We start from the raw sequence: 16,648 nt of genomic DNA, 5'->3' as shown, positions 1-16,648 counted from the left end.
CTGGAAGGAAGGACAACAGCCTAGCCCGGTTGCCAACACAACATCACCGCTTGGTGTCGCGACGATGGATGACCTGGAGCTGCCCGTGGGGGACCCCCTATGAGAGAGTCCCCCTGCGCCCCTTGACCCCAGGCCTCCCGCCCGGCGTGGCCAGCAGGCCCCGGCCTGTGTCTCCAGCCTGAGCTCCGCTCCCAGGGTTGTCGGGACGCGACGGCCCGGGTCCCGTCCGCTGTCTTGGCGCTCACAGGGGGCACTTCTCTCCCGTTTCCTCCCGCTGCCACGTCTAACGCCACGTTCACTAGGAGCGCAGAGGCCCCGCCGCCAAGCTTTACCTGGAGGGCAGGTATCTCCGTTGGCGTAACTTAAAATGACTGCCTCGTCCTGGTGCCGGTAGTCCAGCCTCATGGACGCCAGCCGCCCGAAAGACACGCCCTTGCTCCCGGAGAGCAGACAGACGCCTCCGTCCTTGCAGCCGCCCTCCTCCGGGCCCGCGGCCGCCGTGCACACGCCCACGCTGTAGGTGCGCGAGTCTCGAGTCACCTGGACGGGGGACACCACGGGGGGCTGTGAGCGGGCCGTCCCCGCAGGGAGGCAGCGTGGGCAGGAGGCAGGGGACAGGGCTGCATCCGCATGTTCATCAGCCTCGGGCTCGCCGCCTGCCCACGTCCCGGCCTTCTGCCTGCTCGCTGGGCACCTCCCCGGGGCATGGCAAGGACCCCACCTCCCCCACCCGGCCCAGCCTGCTTCTCCCCCTGCCCCCCCACCTCCCCCACCCGGCCCAGCCTGCTTCTCCCCCTGCCCCCCCACCTTCCCCACCCGGCCCAGCCTGCTTCTCCCCCTGCCCCCCCACCTTCCCCACCCGGCCCAGCCTGCTTCTCCCCCTGCCCCCCCACCTCCCCCACCCGGCCCAGCCTGCTTCTCCCCCTGCCCCCCCACCTCCCCCACCCGGCCCAGCCTGCTTCTCCCCCTGCCCCCCCACCTCCCCCACCCGGCCCAGCCTGCTTCTCCCCCTGCCCCCCCACCTTCCCCACCCGGCCCAGCCTGCTTCTCCTCCTGCCCCCCCACCTCCCCCACCCGGCCCAGCCTGCTTCTCCCCCTGCCCCCCCACCTCCCCCACCCGGCCCAGCCTGCTTCTCCCCCTGCCCCCCCACCTTCCCCACCCGGCCCAGCCTGCTTCTCCCCCTGCCCCCCCCCACCTTCCCCACCCGGCCCAGCTTGCTTCTCCCCCTGCCCCCCCACCCCCCCCACCCGGCCCAGCCTGCTTCTCCCCCTGCCCCCCCACCTCCCCCACCCGGTCCAGCCTGCTTCTCCCCCTGCCCCCCCACCTTCCCCACCCGGCCCAGCCTGCTTCTCCCCCTGCCTCCTGGGGCAGCCCCTGCCGGCCTCCCTGCAGCTGGGCCTGGGATAGAGAGCAGCTGTGAGACCTCAGGCCGCTCAGCCCACTCCTGGAGCCCGTCTCCCTCCCCGGGACCGGGGGTGGTGAGGCCTACGTTAACGAGCAGAGTGGGCGCTCCCTGAGTAAGCGTGCACCTTCCCTTCCCGGCTTGCCCGCCCTTTGCAGACTCCACCTACCGCACGGCACACCTGGTGGGAGGGCCTGGGCCAGATCTCCGTTTACAGGGTCCAGGGCGTGCCCTCCCCCAGGAGGCGCGGGTCTTGTAGGCGTGGCCCACAGCTGCATGATTCAGTCAGACCCAGATCACAGGCCTGGAGGCCTAGGGCCCCCAACCACCAGGAACCTGAGCTGCCCGTGGCCTCATCGCCACAGCAAACCGTCCGTGTGACGCAGGCTGGAGCAGACGGAGCCCACGCCAGCTCCAAGGTGCCCCGGTCGGGGGCCTCCACCGCCCTGCACCCGCCCGTGACCAGTGAGAAAGCCGCCTCTTTCCTAGAGTCAGCTGGGCAAGCGTGGCATTCCCCACGGCCTCCGCCAGCCACCAGAGACCTGGCCCTGCCCCTGGGGTACGTGGTCCCAAGCACGTCCCGAGCCACCTGTTCCTCACCGGTGGCCTCACAGGCCCTATGGAGTGAGAGCTCCGACCCAGGAGCACAGCTGGGTCCGCGTGGCTGGTTAGCCACACGGCCCAGCACCCCCACAGGCTGCCCGTCCATGCCCCCAGCACCCCCACAGGCTGCCCGTCCATGCCCCCAGCACCCCCACAGGCTGCCCGGCCATGCCCCCAGGACCCCCTCAGGCTGCCCGTCCATGCCCCCAGGACCCCCACAGGCTGCCCGTCCATGCCCCACGTGGCGGCTAAGTGCGCCGCCCCCATGCCCACCCGGGCACACGCCCGCGCAGAGCTGAGGGCGGGAGTTACCTTGAAGGTGCTCCTGGACAAGCTGGACAGGTTGAAGCTGTAGTCGAGCTGCTCGTCCATCAGGGAGCAGCCCTCCGTCCTCACCTCGTCCGGACAGACCAGCGGCGTCTCCCACTCGAACACGAAGTCACAGTCGCTAACCCTCAGCAGCTCCGGGGTCCCCTGTGGGGAGGAGCACAAGCCTCGTGGGTTAGGCCGGGCGCCTCCCCTGCTCACAACCCCGCCAGGGCCGAGACCGGGCCCTGGGGCGGCGGCACCCGCCCCACATCCAGGGAACAGGTGCTGGCCGCAGACCACCAGGTCCCGGGGTGACCTGCTGAGAAAGGGGGAGGCCTGTCCATGTCACGACAGACCCTGGCGAGGAGGGGAGCAAGCACTTCGACGCGCTCCCAGGCAGCGCCCCCCCTTCTAGACACGGGACACGTACGAGGCGATAACCGGGCACGCACAGCGCAGGCCTCGATCCCGCCTTTACCCCCTCGCTCAGCAACAGCCCCAGAGCAGATGCGGGACTGGTCGGGGATCTCATTTTTTGCTTCTCCTGAGAACCTATTTCCCTAGAAACTCACGTGGAAAAAGCATTTCAACTAAAGATACAAACCAGAGGGAACACAGCTGCCTAAAAGTCTCTCCAAAACTGGAATGAGCATTCAGTGGGAGAGCCCTCGTGGCTAAAAGCACGCCGGAGCGGGGGGCAGGGACCGGCTGCCGAGCTGTGGGCACAGGCACGCCCCTGGCGGTTCTGCCCACAGAGAAATGGGGCCATCATCACAGTTTCTCTCTTATTTGGGGGGGGGGGGGGGTGATCAAGAGAAACGGACACACAAAGGCTCAGTAACAAAATATCGCTTTTTAAATGCACCTGGAACAGGGATCAGTAACCTCCTTAGGAGTCAGTGTGTGACTTCGTTGGGCCTGTGCTGACTCCAGGGGTCTCCTTTTTCGCTCACTTATGAATTCGAGGGGATCACGGCGACCTAAAGTCTGCCAGACTCCCAACCAGAATCGGCCACCAACGCCAGGGTCTGAACCAAGTCATGACCCTTGCACCCGCTGCGAGGCGGAGCTGCCACTCCTGCACGCGGCCGTGCGTGTTTTTAGGTGACAACAGCCCGTATGTGCACCTGCCCTGTAACTCCGGGTGCCCATTCACAGCTGAGCTCACTCCCTAAGTGAGGCACATGCACGCCAGCCGGACCCAAGGGGACCGTGAGCTCGGCACCCTGGATCTGAAACAGGCCTCGCGGCTCCAGCTCGGCCTCCCCGCACACAGCAGCGCCGCTGTCCCCACGTGGCCCACGCGCCACGCTCGCGGGCACTCACCATGCTCACGCCCCTCTTGCAGTGGAAGGAGATCAGCGAGGTGTAGTTGAAGTGCTTGTCGGCCAAGCAAGGGGTACTGCTCTCAAAGTTCAAGTAGACCTCGTTAGCCACGGGGTTGAGAATCGGAGGTCCCGAGACGCGGCCAATGTCCTGCACAAAGGAGAACGCAAACGGCACTCAGGACAGGCCCTGGCCCAGGCTAACAGAGACGGCCAAGCTTCTCCTGTCTGTGTGGAGGAAGGGCGGCGGCTAAGGCAAGCTGGTTGGAGCAGCTCACTCGGCGGGTCCTGGCCCTCGGCTGCGACACGGACAATGCAGTCTTCAGGGGCCAGGCAGCTGCCGCCGTCAGTGCCCCACGCTGACCGCCTCACGCCCAGCACTGCACTGCGACCGCCCGCTCACCGGGAGGTGCCCCCAGGAGGGCACAGCCCTGCTCCCCGCCACCTCGCACACTCAGCTCGGCACAGCACCCAGCACACGGGCTGCTCAGGAGGGATTCTGGAGTAAATGAACACATGAAGGAAAGGCATGTGAGCACAGGACTGGGTGTGTGTGTGTGAGATAGTGTGTGTGTGTGTGCATGTGTGTGATAGTGTGTGTGAGATAAAGAATGTGTGTGTGATAGAGAATGTGTGTATGATTGTGTGTGATTGAGTGTGATAGTGTGTGTGAATGTGTGAGATAGTGTGTATGTGTGTAATAGTGTGTGTGATAATGTGTGTGGTTGTGTGTGATTGTGTGTGACAGAGTGTATGTGTGTGACAGTGTGTGTGTGATAAAGAATGTGTGTGTGACTGTGTGTGTGTGACTTGTGATAGAGTTTATGTGTGTGTGATAGTGTGTGTGTGTGTGATAGTGTGTGTGAGATAATGTATATGTGTGTGATAGAGAATGTGCGTGTGTGATAGTGTGAGTGTGTGTGTGTGTGATAGAGAATGTGTGTGTGTGGTAGAGTGTGTGATATAGAATGTGTGTGTGTGAGATAGATAATGTGTGTGTGGTAGAGTATATGTGTGTGTGTGATATAAAATGTGTGTGTGTGTGATATAGAATGTGTGTGTGTGAGATAGATAATGTGTGTGTGGTAGAGTGTATGTGTGTGTGTGATATAGAATGTGTGTGCGTGTGTGATAGGGAATGTGTGTGTGTGTGATATAGAATATGTGTGTGTGTGATATAGAATGTGTGTGCGTGTGTGATAGGGAATGTGTGTGTGTGTGATATAGAATATGTGTGTGTTTGATATAGAATGTGTGTGTGTGTGAGATAGAGAATGTGTGTGTGTAGTAGAGTGGGTGTGTGTGTGATAGAGAGTGGGTGTGTGTGAGATAGAGAATGTGTGTGTGTGAGATAGAGAATGTGTGTGTGTAGTAGAGTGGGTGGGTGTGAGATAGAGAATGTGTGTGTGTGAGATAGAGAATGTGTGTGTATGATAGAGAATGTGTGTGTGATAGAGAATGTGTGTGTGTGAGATAGAGAATGTGTGTGTGTAGTAGAGTGGGTGGGTGTGAGATAGAGAATGTGTGTGTGTGAGATAGAGAATGTGTGTGTGTGACAGAGAATGTGTGTGTGTGGTAGAGTGTGTGATATAGAATGTGTGTGTGTGAGATAGATAATGTGTGTGTGGTAGAGTGTATGTGTGTGTGTGATATAGAATGTGTGTGTGTGTGATATAGAATATGTGTGTGTTTGATATAGAATGTGTGTGTGTGTGTGTGTGTGATAGAGAATGTGTGTGTGTAGTAGAGTGGGTGTGTGTGTGATAGAGAGTGGGTGTGTGTGTGATAGAGAATGTGTGTGTGTAGTAGAGTGGGTGGGTGTGAGATAGAGAATGTGTGTGTGATAGAGAATGTGTGTGTGTGAGATAGAGAGTGGGTGTGTGTGTGATAGAGAATGTGTGTGTGTAGTAGAGTGGGTGGGTGTGAGATAGAGAATGTGTGTGTGATAGAGAATGTGTGTGTGTGAGATAGAGAATGTGTGTGTGTGTGATAGAGAATGTGTGTGTGTAGTAGAGTGGGTGGGTGTGAGATAGAGAATGTGTGTGAGATAGAGAATGTGTGTGTGATAGAGAATGTGTGTGTGTGAGATAGAGAATGTGTGTGTGTGTGATAGAGAATGTGTGTGTGTAGTAGAGTGGGTGGGTGTGAGATAGAGAATGTGTGTGAGATAGAGAATGTGTGTGTGATAGAGAATGTGTGTGTGTGTGATAGAGAATGTGTGTGTGATAGAGAATGTGTGTGTGTGTGATAGAGAATGTGTGTGTGATAGAGAATGTGTGTGTGTGAGATAGAGAGTGTGTGTGTGTGAGATAGAGAATGTGTGTGTGTAGTAGAGTGGGTGGGTGTGAGATAGAGAATGTGTGTGTGTGTGAGATAGAGAATGTGTGTGTGTGATAGAGAATGTGTGTGTGTAGTAGAGTGGGTGGGTGTGAGATAGAGTGTGTGTGATAGAGAATGTGTGTGTGTGTGATAGAGAATGTGTGTGTGTGTGAGATAGAGAATGTGTGTGTGTAGTAGAGTGGGTGGGTGTGAGATAGAGAATGTGTGTGTGATAGAGAATGTGTGTGTGTGAGATAGAGAATGTGTGTGTGTGTGAGATAGAGAATGTGTGTGTGTGATAGAGAATGTGTGTGTGTAGTAGAGTGGGTGTGTGTGTGATAGAGAATGTGTGTGTGATAGAGAATGTGTGTGTGTGTGATAGAGAATGTGTGTGTGATAGAGAATGTGTGTGTGTGAGATAGAGAATGTGTGTGTGATAGAGGATGTGTGTGTGTGTGATAGAGAATGTGTGTGTGATAGAGGATGTGTGTGTGTGAGATAGAGAATGTGTGTGTGATAGAGGATGTGTGTGTGTGAGATAGAGAATGTGTGTGTGATAGAGAATGTGTGTGTGTGATAGAGAATGTGTGTGTGTGAGATAGAGAATGTGTGTGTGTAGTAGAGTGGGTGGGTGTGAGATAGAGAATGTGTGTGTGTGATAGAGAATGTGTGTGTGTGAGATAGAGAATGTGTGTGTGATAGAGAATGTGTGTGTGTGATAGAGAATGTGTGTGTGTGAGATAGAGAATGTGTGTGTGATAGAGGATGTGTGTGTGTGTGATAGAGAATGTGTGTGTGATAGAGGATGTGTGTGTGTGAGATAGAGAATGTGTGTGTGATAGAGGATGTGTGTGTGTGAGATAGAGAATGTGTGTGTGATAGAGAATGTGTGTGTGTGATAGAGAATGTGTGTGTGTGAGATAGAGAATGTGTGTGTGTAGTAGAGTGGGTGGGTGTGAGATAGAGAATGTGTGTGTGATAGAGAATGTGTGTGTGTGAGATAGAGAATGTGTGTGTGTGTGAGATAGAGAATGTGTGTGTGTGATAGAGAATGTGTGTGTGTAGTAGAGTGGGTGTGTGTGTGATAGAGAATGTGTGTGTGATAGAGAATGTGTGTGTGTGTGATAGAGAATGTGTGTGTGATAGAGAATGTGTGTGTGTGAGATAGAGAATGTGTGTGTGATAGAGGATGTGTGTGTGTGTGATAGAGAATGTGTGTGTGATAGAGGATGTGTGTGTGTGTGATAGAGAATGTGTGTGTGATAGAGGATGTGTGTGTGTGAGATAGAGAGTGTGTGTGTGTGAGATAGAGAATGTGTGTGTGTAGTAGAGTGGGTGGGTGTGAGATAGAGAATGTGTGTGTGTGTGAGATAGAGAATGTGTGTGTGTGATAGAGAATGTGTGTGTGTAGTAGAGTGGGTGGGTGTGAGATAGAGTGTGTGTGATAGAGAATGTGTGTGTGTGTGATAGAGAATGTGTGTGTGTGTGAGATAGAGAATGTGTGTGTGTAGTAGAGTGGGTGGGTGTGAGATAGAGAATGTGTGTGTGATAGAGAATGTGTGTGTGTGAGATAGAGAATGTGTGTGTGTGTGAGATAGAGAATGTGTGTGTGTGATAGAGAATGTGTGTGTGTAGTAGAGTGGGTGTGTGTGTGATAGAGAATGTGTGTGTGATAGAGAATGTGTGTGTGTGTGATAGAGAATGTGTGTGTGATAGAGAATGTGTGTGTGTGAGATAGAGAATGTGTGTGTGATAGAGGATGTGTGTGTGTGTGATAGAGAATGTGTGTGTGATAGAGGATGTGTGTGTGTGTGATAGAGAATGTGTGTGTGATAGAGGATGTGTGTGTGTGTGATAGAGAATGTGTGTGTGATAGAGAATGTGTGTGTGATAGAGAATGTGTTTGTGAGATAGAGAATGTGTGTGTGTAGTAGAGTGGGTGGGTGTGAGATAGAGAATGTGTGTGTGTGATAGAGAATGTGTGTGTGTGAGATAGAGAATGTGTGTGTGATAGAGAATGTGTGTGTGTGATAGAGAATGTGTGTGTGTGAGATAGAGAATGTGTGTGTGATAGAGGATGTGTGTGTGTGTGATAGAGAATGTGTGTGTGATAGAGGATGTGTGTGTGTGAGATAGAGAATGTGTGTGTGATAGAGGATGTGTGTGTGTGAGATAGAGAATGTGTGTGTGATAGAGAATGTGTGTGTGTGATAGAGAATGTGTGTGTGTGAGATAGAGAATGTGTGTGTGATAGAGAATGTGTGTGTGTGATAGAGAATGTGTGTGTGTGAGATAGAGAATGTGTGTGTGATAGAGGATGTGTGTGTGTGTGATAGAGAATGTGTGTGTGATAGAGGATGTGTGTGTGTGAGATAGAGAATGTGTGTGTGATAGAGAATGTGTGTGTGTGATAGAGAATGTGTGTGTGTGAGATAGAGAATGTGTGTGTGATAGAGGATGTGTGTGTGTGTGATAGAGAATGTGTGTGTGATAATGTGTGTGTGTGAGATAGAGAATGTGTGTGTGATAGAGAATGTGTGTGTGTGATAGAGAATGTGTGTGTGTGAGATAGAGAATGTGTGTGTGATAGAGGATGTGTGTGTGTGTGATAGAGAATGTGTGTGTGATAGAGGATGTGTGTGTGTGAGATAGAGAATGTGTGTGTGATAGAGAATGTGTGTGTGTGATAGAGTGTGTGTGTGTGAGATAGAGAATGTGTGTGTGATAGAGGATGTGTGTGTGTGTGATAGAGAATGTGTGTGTGATAGAGGATGTGTGTGTGTGAGATAGAGAATGTGTGTGTGATAGAGAATGTGTGTGTGATAGAGAATGTGTGTGTGTGAGATAGAGAATGTGTGTGTGATAGAGGATGTGTGTGTGATAGAGGATGTGTGTGTGTGTGATAGAGAATGTGTGTGTGATAGAGGATGTGTGTGTGTGAGATAGAGAATGTGTGTGTGATAGAGAATGTGTGTGTGTGAGATAGAGAATGTGTGTGTGTGAGATAGAGAATGTGTGTGCGCGCACAATGAGTGTGAAAATGAAGCTATAACACTTCGTTGATCACCGTGGGGCATGTTCAGACCACAACACTACAACACCCTCTCTGGTTAGAGAAATGACCAGTGTTTAGAATCTGAAAAAGGGTCGCTGGGCAATAATACAGCAGATGGGGCGTCTCAGACAGTGACCGAGCGAGGACCCCAACCTGCACTGTGGGCAGGACTCCAACGGGCTCCCACCGAGGCCTGGCTCACCCCCCTCCCGCCCACAGGGCGGCGGCTCTGCCAGGCCCTCGAGCAACTCCCCTGCCCACTCCTGACGACGCTGCAGACACGCTCGCCTGTCACATGAAGGAAAGGCATGTGAGCACAGGATCTCGCTCCTTAAACCCAGAGAAACACTCCACTTTGGACGTGCATTTTAAATACCGCCACCCACCGAGGGTTTGACAGAACGTGCGTGTAACTCGTGAAGAGGTTCTGGGGATGCAGACCTGCACTGAAAACGCGAGCATAAAACCACAACTTCTGAGGCAGAAGGTGTCGCTGTTAACGCTGCGTCAGCCCTTCAGGGTCCCTGGTCTCCTAAAGAAAGCCCGTGGCCCGGCCGGCGTGGCTCAGTGGTTGGGCGCCCACCTGTGAGCCAGGAGGTCAGGGTTCGACTCTGGTCAGGACACAGGCCCAGGTTGTGGGCTCGATCCCCAGTGGGGGGCCTGCAGGAGGCAGCCGGTCCGTGATTCTCATCTTAGATGTTTCTCTCTCTCCCTCTCCCCCTTTCTCTCTCTCTCTCCCTTCCTCTCTGAAATCAATAAAAATACATTTAAAAATAAAGAAAGCGCCTGCGTTTCAGAAGAACGCTAATGACACAAGGTGTGCATCCACAGGAGCCAAGCTCTCCATGTTCTTTCTTGCTCTTTACACAAATATTGCTCCGCCCACGACTCCTCCCATGACACACAAGCGTGTAACTGCACGTGTTCCCATCTCCGTCCACAGCTCAGAGACCTGGCCACCCCCATCGGCGGGTGGCCTGACGCAGAACGCCACGCCGCTCCTCGCCACGCTCCCGGAACACGGTCCGGTCGGTCTCCACGCCTTCTGCTGGAGGAATTCCCCGGGGAAAGCTAGCAGCAGGGCGCACAGGCGTGTTGTCGAAAACCTGTCAGGCGTGGTCCCCCCCGGCGTCCCCACACTTACTATGGGGGCCCCGTCCACGGGCACCTTGCACACGGCGGCCCCGGCGGGACAGGCCAGCCCGTGCATGGGGTTCAGCGGCTGGCAGATGTTGATGTAGTAGTCGGGGTTGGTGTCGGAGGACTCGTCCTCGCTCTCGTCGTACGCCTCGTAGCCCCCCGTTTGGTGGATGAGGGGGGACAGGTCGATGATGGAGCTGCCATTCCTCACGGAGCATTCCGTCTGTGAGAGAGGCAGGCCGCTGGGGTCGGCAGGACGTGCCTAGTCCTTGCACCTCGCCCACACGCGTGGAACGCCCACATGCGTTCACCACCACCAAAAAAGCACGAAGGGCGGGCTCAGGGCCCCACACGCTCAGCTACCGAACACTGAGCACGCTGAACCGATGATCACTGGGCCATCGGAGGGGACGAGAGACCCCGGCCCCTGCTGGGAGGACCCCCGGGGCCCCCAGGCCTTCCTCCTCGGGTCCGCGTGCAGCCCGGACTCACCACCTGCTCGCAGGCCAGCGGCGTGTGCCAGGAGAAGAAGAGCGTGCACGTCCGTTTGTCCAGGGAGATGAGCATGGGCCTGTTGGTGGGCCCGGCCTCCGGCCTGCACACGAAGCTGATGACGCTCTTGTACCGCAGGCCGGACTTGGAGGGACAGGGGGAGCCGTCCTCGTACACCAGCTGCAAGACCTGGTCCACGTAGGTGAGCCTCTTGCTGGCCTTGCCCACGCTGATCCTGGTCTGCCCGAAGCAGGCCCCTGCGCCAGGAGAGACACACGGTTACGATGCACACGGCCGGTGTCCTCCGAGCTCTTCCCGCAAACGCAGGCTCTCGCGTGCACGCCGACACCGTGGTTCGGAGGGTCCGCGATGGTCCGAGCGAGTGCCACCCACGCACCTTCCCCCCACGTGGCCGCGCCGCCAGCAGCCGCGGCAGGAGAGGGCGTGTGGCCTTCGCCTGTCCTCGGCCCTCTGGCCGGAGGGACGGAGGCTGGGACGGCCTCGGGGCGGGACCGCGGGGCCGCACTCACCCACGCCGGGGGCGCAGTTCTCGTTCTCCCCACAGATGCTGACGAAGACGAGCCCCTTCTCGCTGTACGCCGCCGTGTGTCCGTCTTTGCCCCCCAGAGAGTTCAGGTCGAACAGGTGTCCTGCCGAGGGCAGAGACCGTCACCAACTCCGCCACAGGCGAGCTGCCACCAGTCACAGCCCCCCAGCGGGCGAGGCGCGGGGCCCACCGCCCCTGTGCCCACGCACAGGCGACCGTGGGCCCCTGACTGGCAGGTCCCTCCCTGAGGTGGGCTGGTGACGTCTCACCCGTGGCGGGGTTGGCCACTCTGCAGTCGCCGTGCACGTTGCTCCGCACGGGGCAGGCGGCCGGGGTGGGCCAGGCGAAGGTGAACTCGCAGTCCTCCACGGCGCTGATGAACATGGGCCTGGCGTTCTGGGGGGACAGAGGCTGCTGACGGGCAGGTCTGTGTTTGGAATCGTGTACCTTGCAGGGGCGGGGGGCGGGCGGGGGGCGGGCTGTCCCGCACTAAGGAAGGCGCAGGTTCAGGAAGAGCAGAGCCAGCTCGCTCCAGAGGAACGCTGGGGGCTTCGCGCACGCAGGGTGAGGGAGGCGCCGGGGGCCGGAAACCCACTCGGGGCCTGGGGGTTCCCACAGGGTGAGGGGGGTCAGGGCGGACAAAGACGCTCAGGGGGCTGCTCACAGGAGCAAACGTGATGACGTTCTAACAAGCAAGTGAACTGAGCCCCGTGGTCAGGAACACGACGGGAGAGGCCGCCGGGAATGCCCTGCCCTCCACACAGCCTGCTCCGTCTCCACCTCCACCCCTCCGCCACCACAGGCTGCTCACATCCTCCGGGCACGGCCACGCCCACCTCCACCCCCTCGCACGCCCCACTTTCCCTCCACAGGCCGGCGGGCTCCCGGCAGTGAGGGGGGGGCAGCTCCGTGTGGTTAAGCAGTGAACCAGGTCCACGGGTGGGAGGGGAAGTGCTGCACTGACCAGGTCCGGCCAACCTTCCGCTTCCCAAGGTGACCCCTCCCCCCAGCCCCAGGGCGCGCTGCCACGTATCCGTTCCCTACAGCCCCCGGGGATCTGAGCGAGCCTTCAACCCAATGAATTCTGAACCAGAACGGCCAGGCCTGGCGTGGGGGGGGGCCGGAGGAGAGAAGCGCCCAGGACCACAGGGCCGGCGTGATGCTGCCTCCTCACCTGCTGCCCGCTCACCCACTGCCCACTACCCGCTGCCTCATCACCCGCTGCCCGCTGCCCACTCACCCGCTCACCCGCTGCCACGCCTGCCATCCTGAGCTCTGAGACTCTCATCTCCAGGGAAGGCAGACGCCGGCCCCGGCAGGGCCGCGGCCCAGGGCTGAGGACGCCGGGTCACTCACCACTTGGTTCTCGCTGCAGGTGAACCGGATGGTGGTCGACTTGTTTCGAATCCGGTCAGGACACAGGTCGCCATCCACGTACTTCAGGACGGTGACGCCGGCCTCCTGCCGAGGACCGTCCCGCACCCTGCCCAGGTTCACGGGCTTGGAGCCGTTCAGCAGACACGCGGCCGCTTCCGGCGGGCACGGCTCTGCAGCGGGAGATACGGGGGGTCACCTTCGGGCTTTTCCATCCGGAACTTAACTCCTGGCGAGTGAGTGAGGCCAGGCACGCTCAGACTGCACCTGACGTCACTGAGACAACCTGCTTCTCTCACGTCAGTCAGACACCACCACCGAGTCTTCACTCACGGAGCGGCGGGGAGAGGCTCGGGGGCGGGGATCCGGGTGTAACAGCCTGAATTCCTTCTGAGCCTCGAAACGAGGAAGCTAAAGTACCCAGATGAGGCCGAGGGGACACGGCCGTGCCCTACCCTCGCCTGCTGTCCTTTAGCAAGAGGCACCGAGGACTCGGCCCCCTTCCCGGCCCCAAACGCCTGTGCCGTCGGCCCCACTGCGTGGGTTAAGACCACGGTGTCGCCAGCCTGCCCAGCACAGAGCAAGGCGAAGGGGCCGTGGCCCCGGTGAAGACCGCTCTCTGCAGGAGGAGACGGAGCCCACGCCACTCTCAGGACACAGCCGGCACCCACCTCTCCGCGCCACGCCCTCCCCCTCTCCCTGCTGAGAATCACCTGCCGCCTGATTACCTCCACCCACCGCCACCTCCTCATGTTCCAAAAGGTTGTAACGTCCCCAGCAGAGCCTGGGCACCCCGGGGACCGGTCACTGAGACCCTGAAATAACCCTCCTGCGCTGCCTGGCCAAAGCCGTGCGTGTCACAGGGAGACGGCGCCCCAGAAGCCCGGCTCCTCGTGCCCACACTGACCAGCCCCGCCGTGCTCACCCGCGCCGGGCTGCGGGGCCAGGGACTTGCAGACGTTGATGAGGTAGTGCTCGGGGGCCCCGGTGCTGGTGACGGCCTCCCAATTGTCGCTGTACCGCGACAGGGACGAGAGGTCGAAGGTGTTGCCGGCCCCGTCTCTGCAGGGAGGAGAGCATGCGGTCAGGCTCAGCTGTGTCCACCTGAGCAGCTGGCCCGCTGTCCGGGCATCCGATCTTCCCCAGGGACAGGACTTTAGCCTGGACCGCACCCCCAACAGTCAGATCAGTGACAACTCAAATTCACAACGAGTTCAACAAAACTAGCCCTAGCTGGGGTGGCTCAGTGGATAGAGCGTCGGCCTGCAGACTGAAAGGTCCCGGGTTCGATTCCGGTCAAGGGCACATGCCTGAGTTCCGGGCTCAATCCCCAGTAGGGGGCGTTGAGGAGGCGGCCAATCATTGATGTTTCTCTCTCTCCCTCTCCCTTCCTCTCTGAAGTCAGTAAAAAACGTGTGTGTTTTTTTCATTTTATATTAACGAGAACCTCCGAACACCAAGCCCGAGAAGTGGGTCTCTCCAAGCTCGGGCCACGGAGGAGGCGCACGGCAGCCACCGTCGGCGGGAAGCTGGTGGCACGCTGGTGCGAGCTCCGCGTCCCTCAGACAGGAGCGAGGGGTGGGCACAGCCTGGGAGCCGCGCCTCCGCCAGCGCCAGCCCCGGCACCGAGAGGAGGAAACTGAACCCAAGCAGAGAGCGCCACGCAACAAGGAGGGGGCGTCAGGACGGCGAGAGATTCGTGTCTCTTTCTTTTCACGAAGTCACGCTGCCGGCGGCCGAGAAGCAGGCCGAGGCCGGGACTCACTTGAAGGAGCATTCCGTCACGTCGAACGGGCGGCAGGCGTGCTGTGTGCGCCACTCGAACAGGTAGGAGCAGTCCGAGGTCTCCTGGAGGAACACGGGCTGCAGGGGGACAGACAGGCTCGTGGCTCCGGAACCGCCCGTGCGTTCACGCTTTGAGTGTTAAGGGCGGACGTGGTTGGGGGATTACGTTCCCCGAAGCCCGCTCTAATCCATCAACACGGGCCCGTAGAGGCCACACTCAGCGCGGCGCGGCTGTGAGGGGAGCGCGCTGCCGTCTGACGCGGGGCGCCCCCTCCCCACGGCTCCCGCTCACCTTGCGGGTGCTGTGGTCGCAGTAGAAGAAGATGGTCGTCGAGCGCTGGTACACCTTGTGGCAGGTGTCCCCGCCGGTATAGTTCATCTTCAGCAGCCCGTTCTCGTACGTCAGCTTCTGCGTGAGGAGGCCTGTGCGAGGGGCGGCTGGTTAACGGGGATCGGTTCAGCCGCGCCGGGTGCCACGCTGACCGCGACACACCCGCGGCATCACGCGCCCCGAGCCACAGGCGACCGAGGTGCCGGCCCACGGCTGTGCCCCTGCTCCTGCCGCGTCCCCGCAGGAGGCACAGGGCCAGGCTTCTCGGCCCAGACTGACCACAGGACACACGGCCATTCCTCAGCCGGTCAGCAAACAGCCGTCACACCTCCGCGTGGCCCTGGGGGCTGCCCTCACAGAGCCGCTCCCGGGACTTCTTTTTAAATGTCCTTCAACTTACTACCACTCGCCCACGGCTGAGACGGCATGGTGACCCACAGCATGCCTGCGAGTTCCAGAGCCAAACCCTTTACTGAACGGGTCCCCCGACTCGATTCTGTAAAGTACGACCTCGGAACACCCATCCCTGGCAGGTTCAGCGGCCCCACTGCGGCAATAGAAAAAAGCAACAAGTCTGCCCTCGCCGGCTTGGCTCAGTGGATAGAGTGTCAGCCTGTGGACTAAAGGGTCCTGGGTTCAACTGGTCAAGGGCACGTGCCCAGGTTGCGGGCTCAATCCTCAGTAGGCAGTATGCAGGAGGCAGCTGAACAATGATTCTCATCACTGATGTCTTTCTCTCTCTCTCTCTCCTCTCTCTCTCCCTTCCTCTCTGAAATCAACAAAAACATATTTTTTTTAAAGTAAGATAAAAAACAAGGTCTTAGGATCCGTAACTGGCATTGCTAAGCATGAACAAAATAAACGAAGCTCAAAGGCCTCCGTCCGTGCACACCTGGCTAAGGAAGTCAGCACGCAGGCACCTCCCCGGGGGCACCCAGCAGCCGCCCTCCTGGCCCCTTCGGCCCGCAGCCCAGGCTCTGCGTGCAGCGCGAGCAGAGCGCGCCCCGTACCTGCCACTTTGTGGAATCCCAGCGGGCCCCGCTTCTCCTGACAGGACGAGATCACCTTGGACTTGTCGTCGGTGGAGCAGACGCCGGAGGACAGCTTCCCGCAGACCCGGAAGTAGTAGGTGTACTCCCCGGCGTTCACCACGCTGTCGTTCAGGGAGAGGGGCTTCAGGTCGTACAGGTGGCCGTGCCTGGGGTCTCGCACCTCACAGTTGTCTCCTGCGGGGGCGCGGGAGGAGTCACCGACAACGCGGTCACTCACACGGGCAGCAGGAAGTTACCCACTTCCCACCAGCCAGCTGCCGTCTCGAAGCAGGCATCACACACGCCCGCGTTGTTCCTTTTGTTTCTACAGACACGTGCGGAGAACTGCCTGGCAAACAACTTTCTAGAAAAGCCGAGGACACATATGAGGATCCACGTAGCCAAACAGACAGTAAGTGGCCCTACTCATGTGCTCACGCGTGAGAAGCCCACAGCCATCAACCCAGGCACCCGAGGAAAACACCGCCGGTCAAGTCGGCAACGTACCGGAGTAACATAACTCCAGGGCAAAGACTATCTGTGCAGCCCGGCGGGGTGGCTCAGAGGCTGAGCATCGACCTCTGAACCAGGAGGTCACGGTTCAAGTCACGGTCGGGGCACAGGCCCCGGCTGCAGGCTTGATCCCCAGCATGGGGCGTGCAGGAGGCAGCTGATCCATGATTCTCTCTCATCATTGATGTTTGTATCTCTCTCCCCCTCTCCCTTCTTCTCTGAAATCAATAAAAGTTATATTTTAAAAAAAAAGGTACCAGTTCATTCTAATCATACACTGTACACCTGGAACTAACGTGACCTTTTTGTCAATGGTAACTGAGGAGAGGAACTCCCCAGGTGACAGTGGAAGAAGGGAGCAGTTATCTGCCCACCACGCGTGTTCCACGGTCACACACGTGCCCGTCATCGCAGGGGCTCG

At 58.2% G+C, this 16,648-nt stretch overlaps 1 protein-coding gene across 3 annotated transcripts in view; it reads right to left on the bottom strand.

The window, feature by feature from the left end:
- Nucleotides 1-16,648, bottom strand: part of IGF2R (insulin like growth factor 2 receptor) — a 98,839-nt gene that overhangs the window by 15,922 nt on the left and 66,269 nt on the right. For all 3 annotated transcript variants that reach the window (XM_054721648.1, XM_054721646.1, XM_054721647.1), the window contains exons 27-38: nucleotides 15,694-15,909; nucleotides 14,645-14,775; nucleotides 14,333-14,430; nucleotides 13,493-13,629; nucleotides 12,550-12,740; nucleotides 11,463-11,589; nucleotides 11,177-11,296; nucleotides 10,647-10,903; nucleotides 10,159-10,377; nucleotides 3,642-3,791; nucleotides 2,319-2,480; nucleotides 333-540 (exon numbers count right to left, since the gene is read on the bottom strand). In XM_054721648.1, the coding sequence (XP_054577623.1) occupies nucleotides 333-540; nucleotides 2,319-2,480; nucleotides 3,642-3,791; nucleotides 10,159-10,377; nucleotides 10,647-10,903; nucleotides 11,177-11,296; nucleotides 11,463-11,589; nucleotides 12,550-12,740; nucleotides 13,493-13,629; nucleotides 14,333-14,430; nucleotides 14,645-14,775; nucleotides 15,694-15,909 (2,016 nt within the window). The remainder of the gene's footprint in view (nucleotides 1-332; nucleotides 541-2,318; nucleotides 2,481-3,641; nucleotides 3,792-10,158; nucleotides 10,378-10,646; nucleotides 10,904-11,176; nucleotides 11,297-11,462; nucleotides 11,590-12,549; nucleotides 12,741-13,492; nucleotides 13,630-14,332; nucleotides 14,431-14,644; nucleotides 14,776-15,693; nucleotides 15,910-16,648) is intronic.

The sequence above is a fragment of the Eptesicus fuscus genome, chromosome 10 (assembly GCF_027574615.1).
Source record: "Eptesicus fuscus isolate TK198812 chromosome 10, DD_ASM_mEF_20220401, whole genome shotgun sequence".
Classification (NCBI taxonomy): domain Eukaryota; kingdom Metazoa; phylum Chordata; class Mammalia; order Chiroptera; family Vespertilionidae; genus Eptesicus; species Eptesicus fuscus.
Note: the sequence above shows the minus strand (reverse complement) of the source record. Positions and strands in the feature narration are given on the sequence as shown.